Source organism: Cherax quadricarinatus, unplaced genomic scaffold, assembly GCF_038502225.1.
Source record: "Cherax quadricarinatus isolate ZL_2023a unplaced genomic scaffold, ASM3850222v1 Contig1577, whole genome shotgun sequence".
In the NCBI taxonomy this organism is placed as follows: domain Eukaryota; kingdom Metazoa; phylum Arthropoda; class Malacostraca; order Decapoda; family Parastacidae; genus Cherax; species Cherax quadricarinatus.
In genome coordinates, this window is record NW_027196603.1 from 65,960 (window position 1) to 77,730 (window position 11,771).

The window sequence follows — 11,771 nt, forward strand, 5'->3', positions numbered from 1 at the left end:
ACCCTGAAAGGGTTAATGAAGATCTGGTGATGATTGATGGGATGGGAGGAGGGGAGAGTGTGGATGGTGTTAGTGTTTAGAAGGGTAATCCCCTTCCATTAGGACTTGAACTGGGAGCCTCACCATACCTTACCACACTGTGTATGCCACTACGATTCTTAAATCTTTCAAACCAACCTTTGCTGGCCTTAAATTCACTCACATCACCACTAGTTGCAGGCAATTTCTTTACCAAATCATCATGCACTCCAACACACGCACTCCACTTTTGCACTTTGCAATTATCTCTTTTGTCATTTCAATAGTCATTAGCACCTTTTTTTCTCGAAGGGTTGGCACTAGAAGCTTTCTTGGGGGCCCATGGTTACTTATTTTGCAGAAACAAGCACCAAAAACAGTGATAATATGGATAATATGGAATGTACCGAATGTATCCTTAGATGTGCGCACACTGGCTGGTTTGTAAACACTGGCACACACGGGGCAGTTCAGGCCACACGTGGACACGTCTCGTATGAATCGTATCGAATGTCGGGTTTTCCATCGAATGTCGAGGCAAAATTTTTGCGTTAAAATGCATCGAATGCCGATGCCATTGAATGTCGGGGGTCCACTGTACATACGTCTTACGAGCCACCGTGTTTGACGTATATATACTCATAAATTCTAGCGGCTTCAGATCAAGCAGGAGAAAGCTGGTAGGCCCACATGTGAGAGAATGGGTCTGTGTGGTCAGTGTGCACCATATAAAAAATCCTGCAACACGCAGTGCATAATGAGAAAAAAACTCCGACTTTTTTTTTTTAATTAAAATGCCAACTTTGTGGTCTACTTTTGTATAGTATTTATGGTTGTATTTTCGTTTTCTTGGTCTCATTTGATAGAATGGAAAACATACTATAGAAATAGAGGTGATTTTGATTGGTTTTACTATGAAAAGAACCTTGAAATGGAGCTCAAAGTAGGAAAAATGTTTGATATTTGCCGATGTTCAAAAGTAAACAAATGATGTCATTTTCCAATAGATATCCAAGTAGCCATTCTAATATACAGTCATGAATGGGTTGACATTATTTATACAATTATGGCAATATTGCAGTAGTCTGCATAACAGTAAATCTTCTATTTTTTGTTTGAATAAAAATTCAAAATAGAAAGCAAGAGTAATATCACAGGGGCCTGGAGATGTGACTGATGAACAAAGAAAATGTTATTTTAGAACCAGGAATGTCTGCATTGTTCATTCTGGACCCTGTTTTGAAATTGTCATATTTTTTAATTTTCATGAAATTGTCCAAATTGCAAATTTCTGACCACGTTATTGGGTAGTTGAAATCGATAAATGGGCAGTTTCTTGTACTCAGTCGATAGAAAAAATTAAGTTCTAAAGAAATAGCTATGAGTTTGGTTGACTGGAGCAATGGAATTAGCCAAAAATAGGGCTCAAAGTGGGCAACATCGCCGATTCTTAAATATTGCCGATGTCGCTAACTTCGCGAGAGCGTAATTCCATCAGTTTTCCATCAATTTTCGTTCTTTTGGTGTCATTACAATCGGGAAAAGATTCTCTTTCATTTCATAAGAAAAAATTATTTTTTTTTTCGGAAATTCTGCGACACTAGGACATACCTTAGGATTTGGGGTTGCGACAGTCAGGGGGTTACTGGAAGCAGGTGGCATGTGTTTTGTGAAATAAACAAGGAGAATTATTTTACAAATACAGTACAGACTCTCCTCACTTAGCAACGTACTCATTTACCGACTTCTCGGACTTACAACCAGCTCTCCAACCAGTGTGCAGACCTATCTAATGTATATTAGAGCTTATTTCCTCTATTCTGTTTATTACAGTATACAGTACACTATTTTGTAAGCATTTAAAAATATACTAGAAATGTTATAAATGGTGCAAAGGTGACATTAAAAAAATATCTAAAGATGGTTGACACAAACCCACTACCAGTATAGTATGTTCCTCATTTAACAACCAGTTCACTTACCAACCTACTCTTAGGAACAGAACCCCATTGTTAAGTTAGGAGAGACTGCATATCCAATGCTTCCTCAGCTATATTAACAATTGAAATCATCAGCAATGTCTGTAGAAGATTCTCCTTGTGGCTGTCATCTCAAGAAGAGGAAGTTAATCAAAGTAAGAAACTAGAAGTCAAAGTATCTTTTATTAAGAAAATCACAGAAGCATTATTTTCTTCATGTTTTTCTTCATAGTTAAATCTTCAAAAAAAGTCACTTTAATGACTTATCAATACATAACTTAATTCTACCTGAAATTTTTATTCTGATAATTTTTTAGCTGATTTATAACTGTGATTTCAGAGGTTCATGTTTGTGACGTTGATCAACCTTGTGACCAGTGTAGTGCTGTGTTTCGGTCAGTGCAGGCACTCAACCGCCATTTTGCAGTACATGGCCCTCCTCCACATACATGTGTATCATGTAGACGATCTTACTATAGAAAGGTATAACTTACACTGTGCCTAATTAAAGATTTGTGGTAAACTTGCATTTATCTGTAAGATTATCAGTACAGTTCACCCTTGATCAATGCTGGGATTAGGGGCGCTGACATCCCCCTGCGCAGTTGAAAATCCATGTACAACTTTTGACTCTTCAAAAGCTTAACTACTAATAGACTACTATTCACCGGAAGTCTTACCAGTAACACGAACAGTCGATTAACACATATTTTGTTTGTTATATGTACTATATGCTGTATTCTTGCAATAAAGTAAGGTAGAGAAAAGAAATGTTATTAAGAAAATCATAAGGAAGAGATAATACATTTACAGTGCTCTACTGTATTTATTGATACCGTATGTTTACATCATCTGATTACAAGATGAATCGTCCGTCTGTCAGTACCTACAAACCATACCACGGGCGGGGTTAGAGCCCACGATCAGAGAGTCTCAAAACTCCAGATCATCGGTTCTAACCCCACCCGTGGTATGGTTTGTTCTCAATCATGTCATTACGATTTCGTGAGTCAAGTCAGTACTTACATTTGGGTCTCATTGTGTTATTCAAGGTTTACTGAGCATGAAAAATACACGAGAATCACAAGGGATCACTTTTTATTGTGATCTGCAATTTACTGGAGAGACAAACTGCTCACTTGGAGATGATTAGCATCACAAGGCATTTTGAGAGGATACTCACAACACTGGAGCTCACCGCAATAGCAATAGGAGGTGGCTACAATATTATTACAGTAGTATGGTATGTACTTCAGTTAATTTTATGCACTTATGATTTAATACTGCATCTTTACATTTGTTTACATTTTTATTGACTTCAAATGGCGCCATGTACGATCTGTCAGTTTTGATTAATTTTAACTTCTTATAATAGATTTGCCTGTACGTATTTTATAGTAGTAAATGATAAAATAGATTAGTATCTACATATATTTTATGCATTCTTGACATACCTAACTTTTTATCAATTTTTTCGATATTTCTAGGCTACACGGTTCATCTACAAGTTTTTTTCATATTGTCGCAAATCTCCAAAAAAATTTTCCTCTATATTTATTGAAAAAAAAAAACGCATGTAAGTGGACCCATGTTGTTCAAGGGTCAACTGTACAATCAGTGGTGTGTGATTTAGTTAAAATTAAATGTATTATCAGCAAACAAAATATTGAAACCTGGAGTGTTGCAAGTCAGGGCCCTACTATGTATGCAAACATGCATATAATTGTGTATTTATATGCAGTTATCTGTGTTTTCTTCTGGATTTCTTTATTTGTTCTTGTACTTATTGCATTTCCTTTCAAATTCCATGGGAACATGTGTTATAATTCTTTCTTTCTTTCAACACACCAGCCGTATCCCACCGAGGTGGGGTGGCCCAAAAGGAAAAACAAAAGTTTCTCCTTTCATATTTAGTAATATATACAGGAGAAGGGGTTACTAGCCCCTTGCTCCTGGCATTTTAGTCGCCTCTTACAACATGCATAGCTTACGGAGGAAGAATTCTGTTCCACTTCCCCATGGAGATAAGAGGAAATAAACAAGAACAAGAGCTAGTAAGAAAATAGAAGAAAACCCAGAGGGGTGTGTATACATATGCTTGTACATGTATGTGTAGTGTGACCTAAGTGTAAGCAGAAGTAGCAAGACGTACCTGAAACCTTGCATGTTTATGAGACAGAAAAAACACCAGCAATCCTACCATCGTGTAAAACAATTACAGGCTTACGTTTTACACTCACTTGGCAGGACGGTAGTACCTCCCTGGGCGGTTGCTGTCTACCAACCTACTACCTAGGATGTGTTATAATTCTTCCTCTGTAACTGGGGCAGCACCAGAATTTCTATTCTAGGGAGGCTTAAATGTGGCTGTCCAATTTGAAGGGGATGCTGAGGGATTTGTTTGAGGCAGAGTTATTGTTATTATTATATTTGGGGGGCTTTGAAGGACTGAGGGAGTTTTAAGAGGCTGCAGCTCCCAAGCCCTTCCTTCATGCTGCCTCTTTTCCATAAGCGGTGCATGCCATTGGAGGTGACTAAAATGCCAGGAGCAAAGAGCTAGTAACTCTTTCTTCAGTATCAGTTACTGAAAAGACAAGGAAATTTTAAAGTTACCTGTAACAAAATTGGCAGTAAGTCTTGGCAGACAGAAAGGAAAGAATTGATTGTTAATTTTATGAATGAAAAGAATCTAGATGTCCTAGCTCTTAGTGAAACAAAGCTGAAAGAGTTGAGAAATTTTCAATAGGGATGAATAAACAGGATTAAATTAGGTATATCTGAAAGAATTAGAACAGTAATATTTAATGATTAACTGTAGAAAGGAGGGAGGTATAATCGGTTTAAATTTGAAAATTAGGTAGAATAAATGTGAGATGTGGATTATAGTTAGTGTTTATGCCCTTGAAAGTGAGAGGAATGTTTAATTTGACTACGTAATCCTTGGAAATATCTCATTTTTTAATAAAGTATTTTTTTACAGGAGAGCTTGGACCGTCATGTATGCAGTTTTGAGGCAGATATTAAAGAAAATTGCAAGCGTAAAGAGAGCAGCAGGTTCACTTGCAGTGTCTGTGGTGCTGTGTTAGCTACTAAACATAGCCTCAACACTCACCTGCGATCAGCTCATGGTAATTAACTATTATTTTGTAATTCTTCAGTTTTTTCTCTAACACATTGGATGTCTCCCACTGAATTGTTCTCATTTATTTGTTTATTATTTATTTATTAGGAAATACAGTGGACCCCCACCTTACGAACGCATCGCGTTATGTTAAATCCACCATACGAAGTATTTGAATGCAAAAATTTTGCCTCGCCTCACGATAAAAAACTCGCCTTACGTGATTCATCCAGGACGCGTCCCACGTGTGGCCTCAGCTGCCCCGTGGGTGCCAGTGTTTACAAGCCAGCCAGTGCGGTCGCATCTAAGCATACATTCGGTACATTTCATATTATCACAGTGTTTTTAGTGCTTGTAACTGCAAAATAAGTCACCATGGGCCCCAAGAAAGCTTCTAGTGCCAACCCTGTGGTAAAAAGGGTGAAAATTACTATGGAAATGAAGAAAGAGATAATTGCTAAGTACGAAAGTGGAGTGCGCGTCTCGGAGCTGGCCAGGTTGTATACCAAACCCCAATCAATTATTGCTATTATCTTGGCCAACAAAACGGCAATCAAGGAAGCTGTTCTTGCAAAAGGTGCAAGTTTGTTTTTGAAACAGAGATCGCAAGTGATAGTAGATGTTGAGAGACTGTTATTGGTGTGGATAAATGAAAAACAGATAGCAGGAGATACCATCTCTCAAGCGATCATATGTGAAAAGGCTAGAAAGTTGCATGATGATTTAATTAGAAAAATGCCTGCAACTAGTGGTGATGTGAGTGAATTTAAGGCCAGCAAAGGTTGGTTTGAGAGATTTAAGAATCATAGTGGCATACATAGTGTGATAAAGCAGGGTGAGGCTGCCAGTTCGGACCAAAAAGCGGCTGAAAAATTATTTATTATTTATTATCACACCGGCCGATTCCCACCAAGGCAGGGTGGCCCGAAAAAGAAAAACTTTCACCATCATTCACTCCATCACTGTCTTGCCAGAAGGGTGCTTTACACTACAGTTTTTAAACTGCAACATTAACACCCCTCCTTCAGAGTGCAGGCACTGTACTTCCCATCTCCAGGACTCAAGTCCGGCCTGCCGGTTTCCCTGAATCCCTTCATAAATGTTACTTTGCTCACACTCCAACAGCACGTCAAGTATTAAAAACCATTTGTCTCCATTCACTCCTATCAAACGGCTGAAAAATATGTGAAGGAATTCAAGGAGTACATAGACAGTGAAGAATTTAAACCTGAACAAGTGTTTAATTACGACGAAAAAGGCCTGTTTTGGAAGAAAATGCCAAGCAGGACCTACATTACTCAGGAGGAAAAGGCACTCCCAGGACATAAGCCTATGACAGACAGGCTTACTTTTTTGATGTGTGCCAATGCTAGTGGTGATTGCAAAGTGAAGCCTTTATTGATGTATTACTCTGAAACTCCCAGAGCGTTCAGGCAAAACAATGTCCTCAAGGCTAATTTGTGTGTGCTGTGGAGGGCAAACACTAAGGCATGGGTCACTAGGGACTTTTTCTATGACTGGTTGCACCATGCATTTGCCCCCACTGTGAAAAATTACCTAATGGAAAAGAAATTGGACCTTAAGTGCCTCCTGGTATTAGACAATGCTCCTGGTCATCCTTCAGACTTGGCAGAGTGACTTTCTGGGGACATGAGCTTCATTAAGGTGAATTTTTTGCCTCCTAATACCACTCCTCTCCTGCAGCCCATGGACCAGCAGGTCATTTCCAACTTCAAAAAACTCTACACAAAAGCTATGTTTCAAAAGTGCTTTGAAGTGACCTCAGACACTCACTTGACTCTAAGAGAGTTTTGGAAAGATCACTTTAGCATCCTCAGTTGTGTAAACCTTATAGGTAAGGCTTGGGAGGGAGTGACTAAGAGGACCTTGAACTCTGCTTGGAAGAAACTGTGGCCACAATGTGTAGATGAAAGGGATTTTGAAGGGTTTGGGGCTAACCCTGAGAAGCATATGCCAGTTGTGGAATCCAATGTGGCATTAGGGAAGTCCTTGGGGTTGGAGGTTAGTGGGGAGGATGTGGAAGAGTTGATGGAGGAGGACAATGAAGAACTAACCACTGATGAGCTGCAAGATCATCTTCAACAGCAAGAGGCCAGACCTGAGGAAACTGCTTCAGAGGAAGGGAGAGAGAAATTGAGGAAGTTGCCTACTTCAAATATTAAGGAAATATGTGCAAAGTGGGTTGAACTGCAAACCTTTACAGATGAAAATCACCCTGACACAGCTATTGCAAGCCGTGTTGGCAACCTGTACAATGACAATGTTATGGCCTATTTTAGGAAAGTCTTAAAGGAACGGGAGGCACAGAGCTCTATGGACAGATTTGTTGTGCGACAGAGGTCCAGTGACTCTCAAGCTGGTCCTAGTGGCATTAAAAGAAGAAGGGAAGTAACCCCGGAAAAGGACTTGCTACCTCAAGTCCTAATGGAAGGGGATTCCCCTTCTAAACACTAGCACCTCTCCCCTCCTCCCATCCCATCAATCATCACCAGATCTTCATTAAAGGTAAGTGTCAATTATTCTATTGTTATTATTCTATTGATATTGTTTTTATTGTAATTATTCTGTTGCTTTAAACTTAATATTTCACGTGGTAAAATTTTCTTTTTCATACTTTTGGGTGTCTTGCACGGATTAATTTGATTTCCATTATTTCTTATGGGGAAAATTTATTTGCTTTTCGATATTTTCGGTATTCCATGAGCTCTCAGGAACGGATTAACCCTTTGACTGTTTCAGGCCCCTCTCTGAAACTGTCATTCTATGTCGCTCAATTTTTGAAAAAAAAAAAAGTTATTTTTTCTTATGAAATGATAGAGAATCTTTTCCCGATGGTAATGACACCAAAAGTTCGAAATTTGGTCGAAAACTCGTGGAATTATGCTCCCGCGAAGTTAGCGGTCTCGGCGACATATGCGTATCGGCGATTTCGCCGACTTTGAGCCCAATTTTCAGCCAATTCCATTGTTCCAGTTGACCAAACTCATAGCTATTTCTTTAGAAGTCCATTTTATCTATCAGCTGAGTACAAGAAACCTCCCATTTACTAATTTGGACTACCCAATATGGTGGTCAGAAATTGGCAATTTGGCCAATTTCACACAAAATAAAAAAGATGCCAATTTCAAAATAGGGTCCAGAATAAACAAGGTAGACATTCGTGGCACTAAAATAACATATGCTCTGTTCATTAGTCACATCTCTAGGCCCCTCTTATATTATTATTGCTTTCTATTTTGATTTTTTATTCATACAAAAAAATACAAAATTTACTGTTATGCAGACGACTGCATTATTGTAAAAATGGTATAAATAATATCAGTGCACTAGTGAAAGATTATTAGACTCCCCAGTTGACGTGTATTGGACGTGTGGTGTGATTTATTTACTCTTGAACATTGGTAAAAATCGAACATTTCCGCTACTTTGAGCTCAGTTTCAAGGTCGTTTTCATCGTAAAAGTAATGAAAATCATCTCTATTTCTGTAATATGTTTTCCATTTTATCACCTAAGACCATGAAAACGCGAATACAACGATAAATACTATACGAAAATACACCTCAAAGTCGGCGTTTTATTCCAAAAAAACGATCAGAGTTTTTTTTTTCTCATTACGCAATGTGCGCTGCAGGATTTTTTTTATGTGGTGCACACTGACCACACAGACCCATTCTCTCACATGTGGGCCTACCAGCTTTCTCCCACTTGATTTGAAGCCGCTAGAATTATTGAGTATATATACGTCAGAAACATTGGCTCGTAAGACGTATTTATACGTCGAAAACAGTCAAAGGGTTAATATCAAATACCGGGGGTCCACTGTACTTAATGTGTACCTGTACCTGTGTAAACTTGCACACTGTGCTGGCATGTAGGTACACATTAAAATCACTAAGAGTGTCTTAGTAGTCTTGAGAATGCCATATTAATAATGAGTCTCAACCCCTGTAACAACGAATAGGTGAGTACTCTGAGGCGCATTAAATGTCATATATTACATTAATATAAAAAATTTTCTTTAATCCATTTATATTTTTTCAAAATTATATAATAAACATGCTACACAACATATAAACATGATAACTGAGTCACATTAACCCTTTGACTGTTGCAAGGCCCAATCCTGAAGTGTCTCCTGGTGTCGCAAAATATTCGAAAAAAAAATTTTATTTTCTTTTGAAAATGTTAAGATTTCTGATTGTTTTAGTCAAAAAAAAAAAATTCCCATCAGTACTTACCGAGATATAGAGGCGTGAAGTTGGCAGAAAATGAGCTGCGTGTGGCAACAACGGCGACTGCCGCTCGCCCGGTAAACTTTGGTTTACTTTTATTTGAAGATTTCTTGTTGTTTTTTTTTTCACTATTTTATTTTTTCACATAACTTTTGTGGCCTGAAAGACCAAAGTATGGTGCAATGTTCATATATACACTCGTTGAATGTAACACAATTATAGCAACAACACTATCATCATAATGTTTATAAAACTTGTTTACACAAACAAACAATATAAAAAATTGTTTATTATGATTGTTCTATAATATATATACATATGTACAATGATTGGACACCTTTCTAGAGCTGCTGCAGCTTGTGGAATTCTTTGAAACATGGGTATAAGCACAATGGTGTTTTACACTCCTCACACATAAAACGAGTGTCTCTGCATTTTTGTGGGCGTTTTGTGGTATGCCCATAGACAGAACGCCTCTTCTGAGCATTTTTCTTGAGAGCAGTAGCAGGCAGTGGTATGGGGTAGTGATCACCAGGCCTCAGATGAGAGGACACGTGTTGATAATTTCGTGGGCACTGGTCTATTGCAAGTGTTGTTCCTTGGTACTTGAATATTATTTGTCTGATGACTGACAAACAAAATTCACCATATTTGGGTTTGTTGTTGGTCTTCAACTTATACATATTATAACCATTCAGCATGGAAATGTCAAGAATATGGAGAGAGAGTTTTATGTACCACTTATAACTCTTGCGAACACAATCAGCAAACCCAATCTGCATGTCACATTTGTCCACTAAGTGCATATTGAGGTTGTAATCCATCACAGCTGCAGGTTTTAGAATGGGTTCATTGGTCTCTCTATTCTGCTTGCCACTATCTACCATTTCGTGTCAGTGAACTGATGTCAACAGTGGGACATCACGTTTGTCATGCCACCAAAATGCCATGATGTCATTGGCAGCAAACACCTGAACATCACCTCTACGAGTGCCAGCGTCGAACTTAGGCATATGCTTACGATTTCCACACACTGTGCCACACACATCTGTCATGTTCACTCGCAAGAAATCACTGAGTAAAGGGCATGTGTACCAGTTGTCAGTATATAAAGTATGCCCCTTACCAAGATATGGTTCTATCATTATTCTAACCACATCACCAAAGATACCCAGTAACTTCCTGGTATCTTGCAATGTTTTACTGCCAGTGTACACAATTATATCCAAAACCAGACCACTATTGCAATCACACAGTACAAATAACTTTATACCAAAGGGTTTCCTCTTGCTTGGTATATACTGCTTGAATGAGAGTCTTCCTTTGAACAAAATCAAAGACTCATCAATAACAAGGTTCCTGAAGGGATAAAAATACATACAGCACTTTTGTTTCAGGTACATAAACACATTTCTGATCTTATATAACCTGTCGCTTCTGTCAGGCCTTGTTTTGTCTGAAAAGTGTAGCATACGTAACAGTAGCACAAATCTATTCACTGGTATAATGTCACTGAATGCTGGGGTTGAAATCAGACGGTCTGTCGACCAGTATGTGTTGACACTGTGCTTATACACATGTGGCATAAGCATTATTGTGGCGAAGAACAGATACATCTCTGCCACAGTTGTGTCCTTCCACTGGTGTAGGCGTGATCTTGGCGAAAGAATTGTGTTTGCCATGGTGTACTCAAAGTATGTATTGCTTACCCTGACAATAATGTCCATCAGGGGTTCATCGAAGAACAGCTGAAAGCATTCCAGTTCAGTGGCATTGTTCCCAAGTGTACATGATGGCCGTATTCCACTTTGTGTTTCATCAAAGTCATGGGGACTGGGAACAAACTCATCACCTTGCTGCCAATCCCAGATGTGGTCAGCTGGTGGGTTCTGGATATTGAAAAGTGGTTGTGGTTATGTAGGTTGTGGTTGTGTAGGTTGTGGTTGTGCAGGTTGTGGTTGTGGATGTTGTGGGAGTGTGGGGTTGGGTGAGGCTGGTTGTGGTTGTGCAGAGTCAGCAGCGTCGGTAGTAGCGTGGCTCGCTGCTGGTGCCACATGACTCATACCACCATCACTATCACCACCACCTCCTGCTGCCTCACATCATTCATACTCATCGTAACAATATCGTCATCTTCACTATCAGTTCGTGGTGTAGGGTCGCGGGATGTGCTCCGAGATTTACTCCTTCCCCTTGGAACAGCATATGGCACACTACCAGACCGCAAGTGACATATATACTGCCGCTTCACTGGGGAATATTCACCCTCACTGTCGCAACTAGAACTGCTTTCAATAGCTTTGAAATCACTATCACTTTCACTGCTCACATCTGAGTCTTGTACATGGGCAAATAGTTTCTTCTTTCGTACTGGTACAGGTGAATGTAAACGAGCCGGC

The 11,771-nt window shown here is 39.0% G+C and overlaps 1 protein-coding gene across 2 annotated transcripts in view; it reads left to right on the forward strand.

Annotated features, from left to right (window-relative positions):
* LOC128691578 (zinc finger protein 557) overlaps nucleotides 1–5,148 on the forward strand; it is a 64,596-nt gene extending 59,448 nt beyond the window's left edge. For both annotated transcript variants that reach the window (XM_070081057.1, XM_070081058.1), the window contains exons 4-5: nucleotides 2,338–2,480; nucleotides 4,978–5,148. In XM_070081057.1, the coding sequence (XP_069937158.1) occupies nucleotides 2,338–2,480; nucleotides 4,978–5,133 (299 nt within the window). In that variant the 3' untranslated portion in view covers nucleotides 5,134–5,148. The remainder of the gene's footprint in view (nucleotides 1–2,337; nucleotides 2,481–4,977) is intronic.
* The last annotated feature ends 6,623 nt before the right edge of the window (nucleotides 5,149–11,771 follow it).